General features: G+C 56.1%; 8 protein-coding genes across 8 annotated transcripts; 5 read left to right on the forward strand and 3 right to left on the reverse strand.

Moving 5' to 3' along the window:
• Positions 1-1,991: 1,991 nt before the first annotated feature.
• Positions 1,992-4,534, forward strand: PLICBS_006336 (uncharacterized protein; the record flags this gene model as incomplete). Its single annotated transcript, XM_018320117.2, has 5 exons — positions 1,992-2,748; positions 2,798-3,027; positions 3,083-3,348; positions 3,395-3,505; positions 3,577-4,534. 5 exons carry the CDS (start codon positions 1,992-1,994, stop codon positions 4,532-4,534), a joined length of 2,322 nt encoding a protein of 773 aa, XP_018182591.2.
• Positions 4,535-4,686: 152 nt separating this feature from the next.
• PLICBS_006337 (uncharacterized protein) lies at positions 4,687-6,162 on the reverse strand (the record flags this gene model as incomplete). The annotated part of the gene is made up of 3 exons (XM_018320118.2): positions 4,687-5,694; positions 5,742-5,851; positions 5,907-6,162. The coding sequence occupies 3 exons, from the start codon at positions 6,160-6,162 to the stop codon at positions 4,687-4,689; spliced, it is 1,374 nt and encodes a 457-aa protein (XP_018182592.2).
• A 2,331-nt stretch (positions 6,163-8,493) lies between these two features.
• PLICBS_006338 (uncharacterized protein) lies at positions 8,494-10,281 on the reverse strand (the record flags this gene model as incomplete). Its single annotated transcript, XM_018320119.2, has 4 exons — positions 8,494-8,568; positions 8,633-9,616; positions 9,675-9,947; positions 10,003-10,281. 4 exons carry the CDS (start codon positions 10,279-10,281, stop codon positions 8,494-8,496), a joined length of 1,611 nt encoding a protein of 536 aa, XP_018182593.2.
• A 485-nt stretch (positions 10,282-10,766) lies between these two features.
• PLICBS_006339 (uncharacterized protein) lies at positions 10,767-12,756 on the forward strand (the record flags this gene model as incomplete). The annotated part of the gene is made up of 5 exons (XM_065600923.1): positions 10,767-11,053; positions 11,136-11,317; positions 11,382-11,739; positions 11,813-12,110; positions 12,169-12,756. The coding sequence occupies 5 exons, from the start codon at positions 10,767-10,769 to the stop codon at positions 12,754-12,756; spliced, it is 1,713 nt and encodes a 570-aa protein (XP_065456995.1).
• Positions 12,757-13,359: 603 nt separating this feature from the next.
• PLICBS_006340 (uncharacterized protein) lies at positions 13,360-15,590 on the forward strand (the record flags this gene model as incomplete). Its single annotated transcript, XM_065600924.1, has 2 exons — positions 13,360-13,751; positions 13,943-15,590. The coding sequence occupies 2 exons, from the start codon at positions 13,360-13,362 to the stop codon at positions 15,588-15,590; spliced, it is 2,040 nt and encodes a 679-aa protein (XP_065456996.1).
• Positions 15,591-16,459: 869 nt separating this feature from the next.
• Positions 16,460-17,144, forward strand: PLICBS_006341 (uncharacterized protein; the record flags this gene model as incomplete). Its single annotated transcript, XM_018320123.1, has 3 exons — positions 16,460-16,670; positions 16,745-16,892; positions 16,985-17,144. 3 exons carry the CDS (start codon positions 16,460-16,462, stop codon positions 17,142-17,144), a joined length of 519 nt encoding a protein of 172 aa, XP_018182597.1.
• Positions 17,145-17,629: 485 nt separating this feature from the next.
• PLICBS_006342 (uncharacterized protein) lies at positions 17,630-18,828 on the forward strand (the record flags this gene model as incomplete). The annotated part of the gene is made up of 2 exons (XM_018320124.2): positions 17,630-17,709; positions 17,772-18,828. The coding sequence occupies 2 exons, from the start codon at positions 17,630-17,632 to the stop codon at positions 18,826-18,828; spliced, it is 1,137 nt and encodes a 378-aa protein (XP_018182598.2).
• A 188-nt stretch (positions 18,829-19,016) lies between these two features.
• On the reverse strand, positions 19,017-19,891 carry PLICBS_006343 (uncharacterized protein; the record flags this gene model as incomplete). The annotated part of the gene is made up of 3 exons (XM_018320125.2): positions 19,017-19,194; positions 19,271-19,568; positions 19,654-19,891. The coding sequence occupies 3 exons, from the start codon at positions 19,889-19,891 to the stop codon at positions 19,017-19,019; spliced, it is 714 nt and encodes a 237-aa protein (XP_018182599.2).
• Between the last annotated feature and the right edge of the window lie 653 nt (positions 19,892-20,544).

Genomic DNA, 20,544 nt, shown 5'->3' on the forward strand with positions numbered 1-20,544 from the left:
ATATGGAGCTGATGTTCTCTTTTGCGGCGGCAGTGGCATGTCCCTCGAACCACGACGCACTCTCGCACGAGCCCTCCATGTTGGTTTGGGCGGCATCGGAGTTGCCGGCGTGGTGATGCCCCGAGCTTGAAGGATCAAGAGGGAGTTTTCAGTCGACCATAGTACTGCAGCAAGCCAGAGTTCATACTGTTAGTTAAAATCCCTAACAAAATAGCGCCATGTCTGGTCTACTGTGTGAAATGTCTGAATCAGGGTAATAGTGCGTTTTCTCAGCAACCGCAACGCGTCTGAGAACGTGAGCTGATGCTGCGTAGTTCATCATGGACTGAAAACACCAGTATAGCAATGTCGATGCGTACGTACCACCATTTCTTCTCATGCCCTGCTTGGTAAACGCAGCGATGCAACTTCGGAAGGTTTATGAACTCTTTGGCCGTGGTGTCCGCCTATGAATGCTGTTGCCGGTACTATATACAATGCGGAGGAACTGCGTCGATATCGTATGGAGGATTCTGAACGAGACATGTTGTGCTTCTTATATGTTCACCACACAAGTGGTGCTTTACATGGATCAACCCCGAATCAACCCAACTGATGGCGATGAATACATGCGAATACGACGACTTATCCTCTCACAAACCATTTTTACTGACATGGGAAGTTACTCTCTAGGAACCAGATGACAGGGACCATCCGTCACGACTGGCCATGGGCCACGGTGTGTGCTGTCCGTTCGACTCACTGGCCGAACAACACCGTTCCGAGATTAGCTCTCGGTACGTTCCTTAGACCCGAGTTCCCGCGGGAGACTCGAGGCTGTCTAGACCTTCTGGTTCGCCTTGCGGGGGCTCGATCAGGCAGGCCACTATACTCTGGGATGACCACATGCAAAGCTGAAAAGCATGAACAAAGCATCTATGCGCCCTCCAGACATGATCCACTCTGGAGCTCAGGTCCTGGTTCGCTCTGGTGGGATGGCGAAGTTCTTTGGTTCCGCATGTTGCATGCTGCAGCCACTCCATCTCTGTCCGAGCAAACATGAGCCACCTTAAAAAGTGCGATAGATGAGCCCTACGCCCATTGAAGAGCATGTAAACGTCGGGTGTGGAGGCCGTGAAATACGTTCAGTGCCATTGACGACATCCTACAGCATATAGCTTTGCACTCTGTCACTAAGTCTTCAAATAATCCGGATCTTGTGGATAGTCCTCATGTTGCTCGAGATCTCGCTTGCGATACGAACCAAGGCCCATGTCAGTGAGGCTGTGTTCAGCGCTCCGCAGGACCATCAGGTGTCATTGTGTCTCATTATGGCTCATTCACACAGATTCTGTCGCTGGGGTCAACACAACTGAGCCTCTCCGTGTTGTTCATATGTCATCTCGGACATATTTGACCTTTAAAAGTATCCGAGGCCTAGACGCCCCACTATGGTTGTCTTGGACTCACGCAATGCCGGGGCCCCAGCCCCCTGTGGCGCATTCACTCGGTGCGTCGCAGTGTAATCACGATGGAGCGCATAGGCAAACACCCAGACAGTTGTCGTGCCTGATCTTTACTCACCTAGATGCGAATTCAGAAGTGCGTGGAAAGGCCAACCCGGCAGACAGCCCTCGGTTGGCACTCGGGTTTGAACAGCTTTGCCACAAATCGTGGGGGTCACCGGGGAAGCTCGCCTGTAGCGCCGGCATACCCCTCACACTTGGACGCCAACTGCAAGACGGGCCGAAATGCACTGTTGGTCTCAATTCTGAGAGGTGGAATTCGACAACAACCGGTCCGCGGTAGATCTAAGATCTCACCGTTCCTGGCTCTGCCGTGTTTCCGTGCCTGATGAGCACATCGCGCATCAGCGACCCCTCCGACTCCATGTGCCGCTTCAATGCTTTTGCCGCCCTTGACGGGCAGTACTTAGACGAGATGTCTCGCCGTAAATTTTCAGGGAAGAGCAATTGGGGATAGCGATAACATCTAGTACGACGCCGTCCAATATGAAAGCATTGAACCTGCTTCTCGGCCTTCCTTGCTCTGTGGCAGCTGCGCCTCCGGCTGCCCAAGCGCAAGTCCGGAGCGTAGCCCCTCAGGGCTACTGGTACGAAAAGATCAAACACAACGGCATCAGCCCATTCATTCCCGACGGCAAGAACTGGACTGTCTTCCGAAACGTTAAGACCGACTTTGGTGCGATTGGCGACGGCAAAGCCGATGACACGAGCGCGATTCAGGCCGCTCTGGACTTTGTGTCCGCAGACGGCAACCAGACCAGACGCGATGGGGGTTTCGGTACAACAGGTGCCCCGGCAGTGGTCTATCTTCCCGGCGGCACGTATCGTCTCTCCAAGCCAATCCACTCGTACGTCCAGACGGTCGTCGTGGGAGACCCGACGAACATGCCGATCCTACAAGCAGCACCCGACTTCCCCGCGTCGGAAAAGTTCCTGTTCTACGGCTTCGACTCAAACTACGACTCGACCATCAACTTTTACATCGGCTTGAGAAACGTGGTCCTCGATTCGACGCTCGTGCCGCCGTCACAGAACATTACACTACTGGATTGGGCAGTGAGTCAAAACGTGCAGCTGAGCAATGTCGCCTTCAGAATGGTAAAGGGAGGAACGGCGCACACCGGGTTGTCGATGCCTGAGGGCGGTTCACCGCTGATGATGAATGACCTGGTGTTCGAGGGTGGCTCGGTCGGGATACGAATGAACGAGCAGCAGTATCACTTTAAGGGACTTACATTTAAAAGTTCGTTCGCACACATGCCCGTCGAATGCAGCGGCTAACCTGCAGACAGATATGGCCATTGGTCTCAAGTTGGACAAGCTGTTCGAGGGCACCGGCCAAGGACTGCGATTCGAATCATGCAAGGTCGGAATCGAGACGACGAACAATAACACGGGGTTCTTTGCCCTCATTGACTCCAGCGCGTCTGATGTCGGTATTCTCTGGAACTCGCCTGGATCGTCCACCGCGCAGGGCTCCATGGTGCTGGAAAACGTGCTGGTGGACGGCTCGGTCAAATCGGTGCGCCCCCCTCTTCACTCCGTCAATTGCGCAAATTCGTACTGATTGCGAATAGACCGTTACCGCTGCGGGCAAAATTATTCTCACGGGGTCTGTCAAGCCCGGACAGTCTTGGATCTGGGGCAACGTGTACGGCCCTGCCGATGGAGAACGCGCAGAAGGCAAGTTTTACCCGTCGTCTCGCGCGGCGTCGCTCGTGGATGCGTTTGGAGCATACCATACTATCAAGGGACCTACCTTTGAGGAGTACGACGTGTCCAAGGTGGTCAATGTGAAGAATGTCTGTGGATGGAAGGTTGCTGGTGACGGCGTCACGGACGAGTAAGTACACGGGCACAGTATCCCAACTGGCGCTAACATGCGACAGCACGAAGAGCTTGCAGCACATCATTAATGCTGCTGCTGGCAAGAAGGTTCTGTTCTTTCCCCACGGCACCTACCTTGTCAGTGATACTCTTCTGATTCCACCCGGAACAAGGTCAGTTGCGCGCCTCGACCTGGATCTTTCTGGCTTAACCAGGCGGCTTGCTGACGTCTACGACACATTAGGATCCACGGCGAAGCATGGTCGGAAATCAGTGCCACGGGTGACAAATTTAAAGACGCCAATCATCTCAAGCCGCTCGTGCAGGTCGGCCTCCTCGGGAGCACTGGCGTTGCCCAATTCGTCGACATGCTGTTCACGGTTGCCGACATCCTCCCAGGCTGCACGTTGGTGGAGGTCAACATGGCAGGCGGGCGCCCGGGCGATGTCGGCTTCTGGAATACACACTTCCGCATTGGTGGCGCCCGAGGGTCCAAGGTCCAGACTCAATGCAGCGACCCGGCGACATGCCGCGCAGCGCGAATGTGTGCGCATCTCACAGCCACGTCGTCTTCGTACTGGGAGAACAGCTGGTGTTGGAGCGCCGACCACGACCTGGACGACGACAACGCAGCGAACCCATCTACTGCTGGCGGCTTCCTGGTTGAGTCTGTCAAGGGCACGTGGCTGCTCGGCATCGGGACAGAGCACAACGTTTTGTACCAAATGAATATTCATAAAGCGCAGAATGTCTTTCTGGGTTTCCAGCAGAGCGAAACGCCGTACTGGCAAGGCAACAACTCTGGGCTCCTGGCGCCGCGACCTTGGCAAGACTCACTGCTTGAAAGCGATCCAGACTTTAGCTGGTGCGCTGAGGACGATGCGCAGTGCCGGATGGGCGTGTACCAGTACGTCACCAAGTCCAGGGACGTGCGCATTTACGGTGGTGGGTACTGGACGTTCTTCAACGGCATCAATCGTGACGGCTGCAAGGGAGAGTGCCAGGAAAATGGTGTCATATACGCGGACAACGAAAAGCTGTACAGCTTTGGCGTGAGCACGCATAATGTGAGAACCATGGTCCTTGAGGGAGAAAATGGCAAGTACATGAGCGTGGTGAAGGACAAGGCCAACTCGGGCGGATGGCAGTCGGGTGGCGGCGTCATGGCGGCCTACCTCAGGCAGGCCAAGTTACATGCCTAGGGAGCGGCACCAGGTCACATAGGGCGACTCACAAACTGATAATATTCTTCAAACAAGAAGGAGGAATGCATGTGGCTTTGCGACACGCCATTTCATTGAATCATGAGCCATCAGTGAGGAGCTGTCGATATAACGCCCAAACATGGCCAACTTCATTGAGAAACCAGAACAATTGGTTCTCCATTGACCACATCGGCGCACAGCTGTCCGCTTCCGTCCGACGTATACGTCTTGCCATCCAGCGCTCCCTTCCACGACCCGTTCTGTTTCTGAGAATTGAAGCAGTACTGCTGCGACTTCCCGCCGTTGCTCGTCAGCGCAATGACCTTGCCGCCGGCGCGACTCCACGCATACGCGGTGTCTGCGACGTAGAGGTGGACGTGATCGTTGTCAGGTAGTCCGCCGGCGCTCTTGCGCACTCCCGCTACCGCGGCTATAAATTTGTACATGGCTCCATCGGTAGCGAATCCGCTGCGCCAGAGGTCCTCTCGGTTTGCCGGATCCGCGCCGCCGGCGTAGCCTTGCTCAGTACCGTAGTAGAGAATCGGTACTCCGCGAGCGAGGAGGACGTATGTCAGCGCGTTGCGTAGCAGGACCTGGTCATTCTTCTGGTTCAGCCACCGTGGGTTGTCGTGGTTGTCCAGGAACGTGCCCAGCGCAGCAGGGTCCGGGAACTTTTGGCTCACGGTGTCGTGCATATCGACGAGGGCCTGCGATGAGCCCTTTTGCTGGTAAAAGTTGTTCAACGGATAATAGATGGCGTAATTGAGCAGGCCCGACATGAGGCCCGCGTAGCCAGCAAGGTAGTCAGGGTTCCCGTCGAAGACCTCGCCAATTGTGTAAACGCCAGCTGCCGAGGCAAAGTCGGGCCAAAAGTCCTTCTCAACGTGCTTGACGGTGTCTATGCGCACTCCATCGAAGCCAAACTCGGAGACGAGCCAACTGATCCAGGACTGGTAGAGCTTCCTGATGGCAGGGTCCTGCGTATCGACGTCTGGGAGGCCCCCGATGCGGCAGTTCTCAATGCTGCTCTGATTAGAGTAGTCAATGTCACAGGCCGGATGGTAGGACGATGCCTGATCTAGCGGAGTGGGCTTGTTGTCGGCAAGGTTGGCATTGCCCATATGGTTGGCGACGACGTCGACCATGATGTAAATGCCCTGTTTTGATCAGCCGGTGTTCTTTAATGGAGCGGTACGTGGCGCACCTTGTCGTGAGCCGCATTTACAAGGCTCTTCAAGTCATCTGCGGACCCGTACTTGGAGTTGACTGTATACAAGTCCTGGGCCCAGTATCCATGGTAACCTCCATCGCTATCTGAGGCATGTCAGTACGGGCCTTGAGCCAACTTTGTCCAGGTTGGGAGACTCACTTGCAACGATCGGTGTGATCCAGACGGCATCGAAGCCGAGGCCCTTGATGTAGTCGAGCTTGGACTGCAGACCTTGGAATGTGCCTCCACAGTAGCTGCCCAGGTCACCGCACGAGCCACCTCCCCCATCACTGCTGCTTCGAGCGATACGATCGGTAAGCGCGAAGTAGATGTTGCGCGCCTTCCACGCGGCGGTATCAGCAGCCAGGGCAGCGGCACACAGCTGTATGAGCGCAATGAGCCCAGAGAGCTTCATCGTGATTATCGGATCTTGGCTGGGAATTTTCTCTTTGGTGTCTTTCTCTGTCTGAGTGATTGAGTTGCGCCGGCCGAGACTTTTATACTCGAAGTTCGTCGGAGCAGCGGATGCCGGCCACCTTTGAGGCGCACTTTCGAACGAGCCTGAACAGGGGAGACTCGAGCGAACTTGGCAATGCGGGTTGGGTAAACGGCATTCAACTACGTCGCTGCCGGCAGAATAGCGAGTTCATGGCAAGATTGAACGACCAGGCATGGGTTGTGATGCCGTGACTCTTGGCTCTGGCCATCACAGCAGGCGAAGGACTGCGTCGCGCCGTCATGGGCGCCAAAGGGCCGAATACCTATACTCGCAGCCGAAGTGGATGAAGTCAGCCTGCAGGACATCGGCGCCCACGCGAGACGGGGAGATCGTGTCGATCGGCGGGGCCTGCAGTGCCGTGAGCTTCCCCGTGGGGTAAGACGCCCGAGTCGCGCGTCGCAAGTGCCTGGGTCGGGTGATGCGTGGGGTTTAATTGCAGGGCTGGTGCCGACGAGCTCCAAACGCTCGCTTGAGCTGATCGGCCCGAGACTCGGGTGTGGGCGATGCGTGGCGTCCAATGATCACCTTGATCTTGCCAGATTTCGAGTCGTCGGTCCGACATAACTTCAATTCAGGGCCATGGATCAAGGTGATAGCTTGCACAGCCGCTGAAGAGATCCCTAGTGGGACTGATGGAGCAAGCTGCACCATGAACGACCTCAAGTCCTGTCGCCATCTCCTACGGACGCAGACAGATGCCTCCGGCGACAGCCCTCGGCAGAACTCATACATCGTCGAACGTGGCCAACGGATTGGCTATTTGGAAGTTATTGTGATCCATTGAACGTCGGACAACGGAGTTGACTGTAAGTCCGACCGACTTGGCTCCGCGGCTACTGCGGGCGCGTCCGTATCCCTGGGCCAGACATGCTCTCCAGTGCTCTCGCCAAACTGAGGGCTTTGTATTGCGTCATTTCATGGGGCAGCAATCAAGAAGTACCATGCGTGTGGCGAAACTGCGCTGCAGAAGTATGAACTTGAAGCCTGAAGGTGACCTTGCCAGACACTTGATGTTGAAGGCAAGCAGGTGGACAGGCGACGCCGAGGGCACCGACGAGGGATACGGATTGGAGTGCTATGCTGGCCTCCGAACAGCCATACCAAAAATTGGACGTTTCCACGCGCCAGTTGATCGGGCTTATGCTATACGATTCCGAATGGTTGAAGTGTAGCGAGGGACTTGATGACATGGGCCGAGACGGCGCCACAGAGCAGACGGCGAATTGATTGTGCGTGAAGGCAAGCAAGCCGAAGGCACACTGGCGATGCTAGCATTCGTATTCGGTCTCATTGAAACTACCAGAACGACAAGGTGTGACTTCCTCGGTAACCAGGCGTGCTGTAACTCGAGCTCCTTCCAGTCGGGCTACTTGAAGTTTTTATTATGGCGAGACTGTGAGCGGTCATCTTGGCTGCCGCTAGTGCTCCTTTCCGTTCTCCGGGATCGGGATATCACCAGCATGGCGGCATATGTCGGCTTTGACAGAAGACCTGTGCTCCAATGCAACGCTAAACTGTTGTCGCCTACACGCAGGACTTGGCTGTTCCGTCTTGAAGTGCTAATATATGCCAGGCGGTATTATTCACTTTATTCCAAAATTAATAGACACGGAGCAGCTCTACTTCCCTACGCCACTGCTCAGGCGAGTCACTCCAGCGTTATCGTTATCGACAGCGCCTGGCTCTTTGCCCCTGTTCCACGCTCTTAGCGTCGCCGGGCGCGCCGCCGGCCAAACCGGCCGCCGGCCGTTCTGCGCCCCAGCTATCACTAACCCGTTATCACGAACGCGGGGTCTGCGGGCTTTTGCAGAGCTGTAAGATCAATTGATCCGCGACGGTCCGTGTCCATGGGCTCGTTTGACTGCCTTCTACGCGGATTGCAACATGAAGGGTCCGGAAAACTGGGGTTAATGGCTTCGTCCTATTTCCATTTTATTTCCTTGAGAGTTCCTTGGAAATCGGTTCTTTCCCCGTTACCTGCCCACTTGTTATCCACCCTTGAGCAGTGCCAACGAACTCACTACATGTACTCAGGTCGTTGACTGGGTGGAGCACACGATAGGGCCTGGCATCAGCCTGGTAAGCCAGGTAGCGACTCAACGTCGTATCATGAGGATTGTAAACATGGAACGGGTGGTGTGCACAAAGTTCATTATATCAAGTAAAGCTATAGAGATAATCTACAGTATCGATCTAAAAAGGAAACATTGAAGACAGACTGGTCGTGCTGTTCATAGCGATCATGCCTCACGATGATCGAATAATTGTCTCAAGAATTTTGGATGCAGCGACAGTTTCCTCGTCACAAAAGCGGTTACCAACCTATTGTCGCGTAACTGTGTTAGATGGAGCGATCAGGGAGCGGAGCTACATGTAGTAGACATACCAGCTGTAGGCCGATCGGAGCATCGACAAACTTCTCCGGAGCATATGCCCTGTACTCGAACTCGTCCTGAGCACTCCGTGGCTTGTAGTCGGTCTCTATGCCGTCCAGATCCGGATCAACCTTAAGCCCGGTAGGGAAAACAACGCCAGGCATATCCAGAATGTTCCATATAGCCGTGTAGGCAGAGTAGCGGGCCTCGTTGGGCTCAGCAGCAACGCCGAGGTAGGCTGGACAGAGGATGAAGTCAACGCCCTGCTCCTTCATGAGCATCCGATACTCCGTTCTGTAGGCCTCACGCTCCAGATTAACCGTCCACGTCTCGGCGGCGGTCATCTTGCGAGCACGAGTGAATGCTTCCTTGGTGAGTGGAAGCCATGGTTCGCCTGAAGCTTCCAGAGCAGCCAGCTGAGCAGCTGCGCCGTCGGGATAAAACAGGTCGTTAATGATGCGCATGCCGTGGGCATGTTTGTATGGCTGCCAGTCTTTCATGGCGATTCCGGCCGACGTCATCTTTGCCACAGCTTCTCTCATCGCTCGCTGAACCGGTGGATGTGGGTGAACCACCATGTCATCCCACAGGACGCCAACAGTGAACTCAGGCGACGGCGTCAGCTGCTTCCACGGAATTGGCACGAGGGATGTCTCTTCATCCCACGGCTTCCCATCTGTGACTGCTCTCATGAAAAGGTCCAAATCACGCAGTGAGTTTGTGAGTGGACCTAGGGTGCAACGAATGCCCTCCTGGCCTTCTCCTGCCAACCCGACACCGTTCCATGGAGTTCGAAGGGTAGTAGGCCGAATACCATAGCTGCCGCAGAAAGCGGCAGGAAGGCGGATCGAGCCGCCAATGTCACTCCCGATGCCGATTGCTGCACAGCGGAAGCCGATGGATGCAGATTCTCCACCGGATGAGCCGCCGGGGGAGAGACGGATGTTGTGAGGGTTGTGCGTCCGCCCCGTAATATTATTGTTGCAGTCCAGGTGCTGGCAGAGCATTAGATGGATACGTGAAGCGATGTTCCATGGGAAAAGGAACACCTACCATGCATGTTTGTGGCAGGTTTGTGCGGACATGAAACACCGCACCTGCCTTGCGCAAAGTCCTCACAATCAAGGCATCTTCAGACGCAACATTAGAAGACCAAGAGACGTAGCCAGTATTTGTGACGCGATCCTTGAAGGACACCATTTCTTTTACAGAAATTGGAACGCCGTGCAATGGCCCAACGACCTTTCCGGTACGGCGAAAGTGGGCGTCAAGATCACGGGCCTGAGAGAGAGCATCTTCGACCATGAACTCTGTCGCAAAATTGAGCTACAATAATGCGAATCTCAATATCCCCCAATGCAAAGACGCGCGATGAACGTACCAACTGATGCCCGATTGTGGCACGCTTCAGAAAAGCGATGACCACTTCTTCGGCCGTCCATGTTCCACCGGCCATGCTCTCCACAAGGCCCGTTGCATCGGTCTCCGTAATCTGAAGCTCAGTCTCAGTCAATATTCCCGACTCTCTCGGGATCTCGAGAAAGTTTGTTCGCTCGGCGGACGGGAGCTTATCCGCGGGAAGCAGCCATTGTCTGGGAATCGATTGGGCAAGGATGTCTCGGCAGACCTGGGCCTGGTCTTCCCAGCTTTGAGCAGCCATATTGGAGCAAAACGTCTGTCTAGACTAAATCTCCCTTCGAAGATGCTCTACGAAGTACTCCGTACAACAGGAGCAAAAATGACAACACAGCCGTTTAATACGTCCATGGCTGCGTGGAGGAGAGCTGGGGCTAGTGGATGACAGTTACCGCATTCGTCGTCTTGTCCCTGGTCCGACGCGGCCAATCGGCGCAGGTCCGTCTTATCTCTCGTGCTGATTTACCCCAGACTCACAAGCAATTGAACTCGAAGCTGCCCTGGACTGCTTGCACGAACAAACCGCTTGAGAAAGATCCCAAGATATCGCCGACGAGTCCTATCTCCCGCCATTTGCCTATTTCCTTATCGCCTCTTCTCTCAGTATTGATGATTGTCTGACACATTTATACAAGAAGCTCCAGTCTGCTGCCACCATGTTGCCGTCCGTGACAAACGAGTCAGCCTCACGCGGTTTGGTTACTGGTCCGTGTATTGCGCGACAGCACGATGGCGTTCACCACCGCAACGTCTTCGGTCACTTCATACCTGCACCGTCGTGCCGGGTCCATCAAGGACAATGTCAGACAGAAGGGGACAATTTCTGGCTGGGTCTTACCCAAGCAGACGACGACCTTTGCTGATGAAGGCCAATGGTCCAACATTGACACCGATGTGACTCCGATCGAGCGGCGAACCTGGTCAACATGGACTCTGCTAGGCTTTTGGTTCAGTGATGCCCTTAATGCCCAAGGCTGGCAGGTGGCAGCTTCCATCATGGCTGTGGGACTTACATGGTACGTGTGCATGCCTCTCACAGCCCGCATACAGCTCTGCGGATCTTGTCTCCCTTGCTTTCTAACATACATGCCTTCACAGGAGAGAGGCTCTCTATTGTCTTCTAATTGGCTATTCCATGGTCATCATCCCGCTCATCCTGAACGGCGCCATCGGTGCCCATCTACACGTCAACTTTGCCGTTGCTTCACGTGCGTCTTTCGGCTTCTACCTCTCACGAGCCGCTGTCGTTATTCGCATGATTACTGCTCTATTCTGGCACGGTACGTCTATCTCACAACGCTTCTCCCATCCTCAACCCCCGCCAATGCTGACAGGTCTGTCAAGCCATCCAAACATACACCGGTTCGACGGCGATGACGCAGGTCATTCGTGCGATATGGCCTTCGTACCTCGATATCCCAAACACAATCCCGGCATCAGTCGGCATCACTACACATCAGATGTGCTCTCACGTTCTGTTCTGGAGCCTCCAGTTCCCTTTCCTTCTGATTCCGCCCCACAAGCTCAGCTGGTTCTTCGTGATGAAGACGGTCGTCGTTATGGTCACTTCAGTCGCCGTAGTCATTGCACTCTGTGTCAAGGCTGGTGGCGCAGGCGAGATTTGGCAGCAGCAGGCAGTCGTGTCCGGGTCAACGAAAAGCTGGCTGATCTTGTCGTCTATGTCGAGCATCACGGGCTCATGGTATGTCTGATCCCTATGACAGGCGCATCGCCGCATTAGCAAAACCTCACAGTCTAACACGCTTCGAAAACAGGCTCACAATGGGAACAAACATTCCTGACTTTACCCGCTACCTGAAAAAGTCGAACGGAGTGTATTGGCAGGCTCTCTTCATGCCGGGCCTCGCGTCGCTCATTGGCATCTTCGGCATTATCGCCGCCAGTGCTGGCAAAGTACTGTACGGCAGGTATATATGGGATCCAGTTGAGCTGGCTGCACAGTGGGATGGGCCAGCTGGACGCTGCGGCGCCTTTTTCATGGGCCTATGCTGGATCGTGGGCCAGATCGGAACCAACATCTCAGCCAACGTCATCTCTTGTTCAAATGACATGGTAAGCATCTGGGCTGCCAGGCGCGCATGACAGTCTGCTGACCATTCTGATGCTACAGACGACGTTGTTTCCGAAATACATCAACCTCCGTCGCGGCGCCATCATCACGACGATCATAGGAGGCTGGGTCATGGTGCCTTGGAAGATTATATCCTCGGCTGCCTCCCTGCTGACGTTCATGGCCTCGCTAGCCATTTTCCTGGCACCCATCTCGGCGATTATCGGTGCCGACTATTGGATCGTGAAGCAACGACATATTGACGTTCCGTCATTATATCGGCGCCGGGGCGTCTACCGATACAGAGGGGGCGTCAACTGGCGTGCAGCTGTGGCTTCCCTCATCTCTGTCGGCCCGAACCTGCCAGGAATGGTACACGCCGTGACGCCCAGCATTCCCGTTGGTGACGTCGTCCACATCTACGACATAAGCTTCATGTGGGGGTTCACCAGCGCCTTCGTCGTCTACTGCGTACTCAACTACTTCTGGCCAGCGACTGACACCCTCTTTGAGGCGACCATACACGAAGAGACGAAAATCGTGGACGGAATTGAGTACTATAATGACGGATTGGCCACGCCGATAGAGGTGGACTGCGTGATTAAATCCGACGAGAAAGGCATCTCGTCTGCAGCGACCTCTGTTTAGAATCGCGACGGAAGTGACCGCGCTAGGCTAGTTGCGACTTGCTATCATTTTACGTCTTAGTTTGAGGGCCATGAGGCCTCAATGAGCAATGATCAAATAGAATCCTATACTCCGATGTTCCATTTCATACCATGTTTTGTTCAATTCCGCCTCCGTTATACCTTGCCGCTTAGCCAAAGACACCTGCAACAACGGCCGACACAGGCGGGAAGCCGTAACAGAGCAGGCCGACATCGGTAAATTCAGTGAGAGTCTAGCGCTGTGAGTTCAGCCGCCACAGCCCTTTCAGCCGGCGCCGTGAACCTACTTCTGTCATCAATCAGAGGACCCCTGACCTCGGGAATAAACCCTTTATCGCTCGCCCAGGCCGAGATACAAGATAAATTATTGCCCCGTCTTATCGTAGCCTGACATCATCTCGCCGGCGGCCCAACGGCCGTTTGTCGAGCGGAGATTGTCATCCGCGGCATTGTCATCTGCTTCGCAGCCAGATCATGGGCTATATGCTCTATTAGTCTCGTCTCGGTGCTCATTTGGTATGAGCATGCTACTCGACTCGGAATTTCCAGAGTGCATTCGAAAGTACTACGCGTTCCTGGCGAGATGGCGACAACCAAGATCTCTCTGCCCAATGCGCGGCCCTACTCCTTTCAGTTTCCAATTGCAACGACCGCATTCATCATCATTGACATGCAGCGGGACTTTTTGGACCCCAATGGCTTCGGATACATACAATGTGGAGACCCCGAGATCTTCTCGTCTGTTCGCAAGATCGTCCCGACAGTTCGGAGAGCGCTAGATGCCGCCCGCGCCATTGGGATGCATGTTATCCATACGCGGGAGGGCCATCGCCCGGATCTTTCGGACTTGCCTGCGGCCAAAAAGCTGAGGCAGGTCAGCGCGCCAACGGGCCACCATACGATGGGCATCGGGGACCAAGGCCCAATGGGCAGGCTGCTCGTGAGGGGTGAATGGGGTCACGACATCATCGGCGAGTTGACGCCCCATCCTGGCGAAACCATCATCGACAAACCCGGAAAGGGCAGCTTTTGGGGCACAGGGCTACACCGAGCACTGCTTGCCCGGGGAATAACACATTTATTATTTTCTGGCGTAACAACTGAGTGAGTCAATTGAGGAACGAAAGCGAGCTGCGGTGTGCCAGGTAGCTAATCGACATGCAAAGGTGTTGCGTGACGACAACACTGCGGGAGTGCAACGACCGCGGCTACGAGTGCTGCATTCTGTCAGATTGCACAGGAGGGTTTGACCAGCAGATGGTGACCACATCTCTGGACATAATTTGCGGCCAAGATGGACTCTTCGGATACATCGGCCATAGCTCAGACTTTCTGTCTCAAGTGGAACAGATACCCGATTTGAACACGCCATCTGGCATTCTCGCTCCAGACGCAGAGCTTCCGTCAATCTCCGAGCTGCAGCGGCTTTACAAGCATGGCCTTGTGGACCTGACGACGGTTGTCAATTCGGTCTTTGACAAGATCGAAAAGTACGAAACAGTTGACCCCGCAGTTTGGATCTCCAAGCGGCCTCGGGAGGACGTCCTACGTGCAGCTGAAGCTCTCTCGGCCCAGTACGCCGGTAAACCGCTGCCACCTCTATTCGGCGTACCCTTTGCAGTCAAGGACAGCATCGACGTGGAAGGAGTGGTCACCACCGTGGCATGCGAGAGCTTTGCCTACGAGGCCAGTTCCACAGCTCCCTCCGTCCAACACCTGCTCGATGCTGGGGCTTTGTACATTGGCAAAACAAACCTGGACCAGCTTGCGACGGGCTTGTCTGGGTGCCGCTCGCCATACGGAATTCCTCACAGCGTGTATAGCAAAGACCACATCTCAGGCGGATCCTCGTCCGGGTCTGGCGTCGCAGTCGCGGCCGGGCTCGTATCATTCGCTGTCGGGACAGACACTGCTGGCAGCACTCGTGTCCCTGCCGCCTTCAATGGCATCGTTGGCTTCAAGCCCACGAAAGGAACCATCTCTGCCCGGGGCCTGGTGCCTGCATGCAAAAGTCTTGATGCAACCACCGTCTTGGCACCCTCCATAGCCGATGCGCGTCAGGTTTGGTACATCATTGACCGACATGATCCGTTGGATCCGTACGCCAAACCGCCAAAGAGCTTGTCGACTTGGAAGGTGGACTTTCGAGGACCAAAGGAGGGCGGGTTCACATTTGGCATTCCTCCGCCTTCGCTGCTGGAGAACTGTTCCGAGGCATATCGAGATCTCTTCAAGGCTGCCATCCAGAAGCTGCAGTCTTGCGGTGGTCGAATGGTCGACATAGACTACACGCCATTCGCCAAAGCCGGCGACCTTCTGTACGACGCGACGCTGGTACACGAACGACTCGCTTCAATTGGGCACGACTTTTTCGTCAAGAACATCAATACGCTTCATCCTACGACCAAATCCATCTACGAATCCGCGCTCTCGACGCGACTCAAGCCTTGGCAGGTCTTCGCGGACCAGGCTGCACAGACGCAATACACCATGCAGGCAAGAAACATCTTTGACACGCTGGAGGGCGGCATCGATGTTCTAGTCGTTCCCAGTGTGCCGTGCCATCCTACGATCAAGGAGATGTCGGAAGATCCGATTGCGCTTAACTCGAAGCTGGGGCTGTTCACGCACGCGGCAAATGTTGTTGATTTGTGCGGTGTCAGTGTCAATGCCGGACTGGTGGACAATGGGCAAGGAGTGAAGCTGCCGTTCGGTGTTACGATCCTTGGTGGAAGTGGGTATGACGGCAAGGTCTTGGACATTGCTGGAGTGTTCGAGACGTCACTAAAGGAGAGGGATAGCATCTCAACTTGATGAGGGGAAGCGCAACTTCCTGGACTTCCTTGAGCCTCTCGCTATTTCTGGGGTACGTAGCGCTGGACGGGGTTGCTGTCATAGACCAGGTGTACATGCTGGAACTCACTTCGCGATAATACAGAGGAGACGCGGAGAGTCACCAACCGCAACGCCCATTGAGCGGGGAGCACGAAGCCCTGCATTTACCTTGCGTGCAGTTGAGGGCCTAGCACAACAATGCGCAATGGCCACGAGCATTGGACGGTTGGATCGGCACGTCTCCCGTACATTGCCCTGGCTTTCGGTGCTGGATGTTTGGGGGCATCCGCAGCCGACGCCAGCATCAGCATCCTTCGCAAATCCACCGCCGGCGAACCCCGGGATCGCCGCCCGTGCGACCTCGCCTCGCATCACCATGTCCGCCTCGCGGCCATGCATTGTGGTGCACTCGCAATTGTTCCACAAGTGTCATTTGCGAGCTGAACGTCCCGTCCCCAGCAAATCGCCGTCGCCGACGATTCCCGGCATGAAATAGGCCAGATCCCGCCGTGGAAGGTAACAAGGTAGGATTCGTGCCCTGCGAGCCTGTGACAGCGCCCCGGGGTTACCCCACGTGTGCCGCCTCCAGGGACGATATTGGACCTGCCGGAGATCGTCTCGATCTGCATCCACTTCGGGCACGACGGTCAGGCGAACCTGCAGGCCGCTTGCTGCCCACTGTAACATAAAGCTTCTTAAGGCTTCTTACTTTGACACCGAGCCGGAAAGACGGCACCGGATTGCTAAGGTGGCCCGCGAGCGCCAGGGATAGCGAGCTTATAAGAGGACACGTCTGCGGCTGACTTGAGGAGCCGGCTCAGCGCGCATCGATAGTAGAAAGACGCACCATGAAGCCCTGGGCGATTATTCTTGTCGCCAGCGCCGCATTGGCGGCGGCCAAACCGACCGTGTATCTCATCCGCCACGGCGAGAAGCCCGCAGATGGCGGGGACGGCTTGAGTGAAAAGGGCAAGCAGCGAGCGCAGTGCCTGCGCCAGGTTTTTGGTGCCGGCTCGCCGTACAACATTGGCTACATCATGGTGCAGACGCCCAAGGCCGGTACGTTTACCGCCGTGTCGCATTTCCGCTTGAACGGCAGCACTGACTCGGCATGTTTCTTGCGCGAAATGCAGACGGCGGCCGCGCGCGGCCTCGCGACACGGTAGCCCCCTTGGCGGCAGACCTGGGCATCAAGATCGACCTATCGTGCGACCGCGACGACACCGAGTGCGTGCAGGACGTGGTTGACGGGTACAAGGGCAATGGCAACATTCTCATCTGGTACGTTCATCCTCTACCCTGCCCAGCGGCCTCGGTTGGGTAAATTCGAGTTTTGTTTCAGCCGTGCTGACAGCAGAACCGCAATCTGCTAGCTGGGAGCACAAGATGCTCAACAACATCGCCGAGGCGCTGGGCGCCAAAAAGGTGGACAACTACCCGGACGGCAACTTCAACCTCATCTGGACGCAGCCGGCGCCGTACACCAAGATTGTCAAGGTGTCGTCGGAAGCCTGCCCGGGGCTGGACAATTAGGCTGATGGCGGGACGACGCATTGATTGTACATATACATGCAGCCAGCTTCATACTATGCCAGGACCTTGTTCTAGATGGTGAGGGCAACCTCCAATGCTGCTTGTATGCCCGTCCGGCGGCCTGGGATGTGTGGGGGAAAGAAGATTCTGGCGGGTTTCCCTGGAGGCTGAAGGCGGGTGCAACCTAACTTGATGAACGATCCACCTCCACTGGGCCCTGACAAAAGGGCGCAATGACACTGGAAGGGCTCGGCCCCGCCTCAACCTTTACCGCTAAAATGGTGGCGTTTCCGCGTTTCCAGAACGCCGGGTGAAGCAACTGAGGCGCCGCCGACCCTCCCGAGCCCCGACTTCAACGCCACGCCGCCCTGATCGCATTGCAACCTCACTCTGCATCATTGCTACATGCGACCGGCGGCTCATAATACGGCCGCATTTCCACTGAAGAGCCATTGCATCATCCCACTCGTTATTCACTGTGCATCATGAGCAACGGCGCAGGCAAGATCCCCTGGATCGAGACACCGCTCATAAAGTCGGCCTCGCTATCCGAACTGGTTGGCTGGTGAGTTTAGCAGGACGACTTCGCTTTCGCTCTCGTTGCTAACGCAGGCACCACCTCCCCAGCAATGTCCTCCTCAAGCTCGAGAACCTCCAGCCATCCGGGTCGTTCAAGTCACGGGGCATCGGCAACTTCATCGTCGAGCGGCTGGCCGCCGCGCGCGCCGCGGCAGGCGATCCGGCGCTCGTCGCGCACTTTTACAGCTCCTCGGCCGGCAACGCGGGGCTCGCGTGCGTCCACGCGGCCGTCACACTGGGCTGCCGCGCCACCGTCGTCGTGCCCATGTCCACGACGCCCTTCATGATTGCCAAGCTGCGCCAGGCCGGCGCCGAGGACGTGATCCAGCGCGGCGCCTCGTGGCAGGAGGCCAACGCGTATCTCACCGAGACAGTCATGGAGGAGGCCCGGCGCAAGGGCGAGGCGGCCGTGTATGTCCCGCCGTTTGACGCGCCTGAGATTTGGGACGGCCATGCACACATTTCGCGGGAGCTGGCGCGCCAGATTCGCGGTGTGACGAGACATTATCCCATCGCGATAGCAAGCACCCCGCCACACAATGGCAACGGTCTGAATGGAAACGGGCTTAACGGAGACAGACACTCGACCGCAAATGGCGAGGCAGTGATTGACAAGATCGATGCCGTCGTGTGCAGCGTCGGCGGAGGAGGCCTTTTCTGCGGCATCATGCAGGGCCTCGACGAGACGGGGATGAGCGCAACGCGCGTCGTCGCCGTCGAGACAATAGGCGCAGACGCCCTGACACACTCCCTCGCAGCGGGCGAGCTCGTCACACTACCAACCATCACAAGCCTGGCGACAAGCCTGGGCGCGCGGCGAGTCTGCGAAAAGGCATTCGACTACGCGCGGCGCGAGACGGTATCGACGGCGGTCCTTTCTGACGCGGAGGCAATCCGCGCGTGCCGCCGCTTCGCTGACGAGGAGCACATACTCGTGGAGCTGGCGTGCGGCGTGTGTCCGGCAGTGTGCTACAACGGAATGCTGCAGAAGCTCGTGCCGGGACTGACGAAGGAGAGCGTCGTGGTGATTGTCGTGTGTGGAGGCAGCAATATTTCCTTTGACATTATGGAAAAGTATGCGGCCAGCCACCTGGATGGAAGCTGATAGAGCTGCGTCAACGCATGAATTGCAAGGCTAGAAGACATAGAGGTGGACGATCCGCATCAAGGAAGCATAGACCATTTGTCCAGAGACAAGACTTCGCACAAGCTTGCACAGGCGCGAGGTCAACACCTCACAAAGCCATATTGCAAAGGAAGTAAACTGGTCCGGTAAAACGCTGAAGCCTGAACTCAGCTCTTCTGGTACGAAACACTGCCATCCTTGCCGACCGCAAATCTCACATCCCAATCCCCCTTGCCGACCTCGCCCTTGATGAGCTCGGCGTACACCTGCCCATGTGCCTCCGCCTCGACGCCCTCGTATCGAACAGGATTACCCTCCTCCGTCACCTGCGACGCAAAGTAGAACCTGAAGCACAACCAGTCAGTCCCATATACCAGACTCCACTCATACCAACACGGCTGCTCGTCGAATATGCACTCACCGGTCGCCCGCATCCTTGTACTCTTGAGCCGCAAGCTGGACGAGGTGCACGAGCGCCGCCTTGCCCGCACCCAGCGTCGTCGCAAACGGGTTGGGGTAGAACGGCGTGACGTTGCCCGTCGCGATGAAGACGCCCCCCGCACCACTGACGCCGGCTTCGCGCTGCTTCTTCCACGCGCGCGTGGCGTGGAACAGCGCCGCGTACGCGCTCGTCACGTTGACGGCCGTGTCGCGCGCGAATGCGTCGGGCTCCACGCTGAATGGGTCGCCCTGCTCGGGCGGAAACGTGAGGGCCGCCGCTGTGGTTACATCTCCGTCAGCTATGAGCAGTCTTTGAAAGGCATCGCATCGATGATGATGATACGGGATAGATGCGGGACTGACCGTTGTATACTACGACACGTGGGACGCCTAGCTTGGCCTCAACCTCGGAGAACGCAGTCTCAACGGACGGCGGGCTGGACACGTCGACGGCCACAGGCGTCACGCCCGCCAGACCAGCTGATGCGGCGATGTTGCGCCGGCCGAGGGCGACGCGGTAGCCTTGCTTGACGAGCGCACCGGCGACGGCGTGCCCAATACGCGGACCACCGCCGATGATGAAGGCAACAGGCTGCGACATCTTATTCTGATGCGATTAAAGTTGTTGTGAAAGTGGTGTGGTCGGGCGTCGCAGCAGCGCAGTATCGATCGGTACGCAATTGTGCCTCTGGACTCAATAACATCAATTCGTTTGCGAGGATCAATCACTTCTTTTTAAGCTCTCTCCCAAGTTGATCACTCAATTCATTTCTTCATGCCGTAACAAGTCTTTCCAGGTGTACATTCCTGTTGTTGACTTCGCTTGCGTCGTATCGCGACATCGAAGCGCTGATTAATGCAGCTCGGTGGTTTGCTCGGCGCGGACTTGCGAGGGTTCCGAGGCGCGAGGGCTTATCAATCAGTGCCATGGGCGTTGATGCTCGACAGGGGCACAGCACAATACCCGCTGGGTAAAGGATTCGGCGATCTGGCCGTGAGGGGAAAGGAAGCGTGGCCGCATCGTTACCATGACGTTTTGCTGGTGTCAAATGGCACCAGCGGAACCTCCCGTCTGATATAGTGACCGTTTGCAGCCGGGAACGCCTGTCACGAAACCCAGCCTTTTTGAAAGTGGCAGTCTTCTGTTATAGCTTCCATGATATCATTGAATAACACATTGTGAGAACAAACACTACACAAGGCAGGTCGGTGGAATTGAGGTCCGTGTCTGCCTCGATCCCATTATTATTGTAC

This window comes from Purpureocillium lilacinum (assembly GCF_023168085.1).
Source record: "Purpureocillium lilacinum CBS 284.36 DNA, scaffold_4, whole genome shotgun sequence".
In the NCBI taxonomy this organism is placed as follows: domain Eukaryota; kingdom Fungi; phylum Ascomycota; class Sordariomycetes; order Hypocreales; family Ophiocordycipitaceae; genus Purpureocillium; species Purpureocillium lilacinum.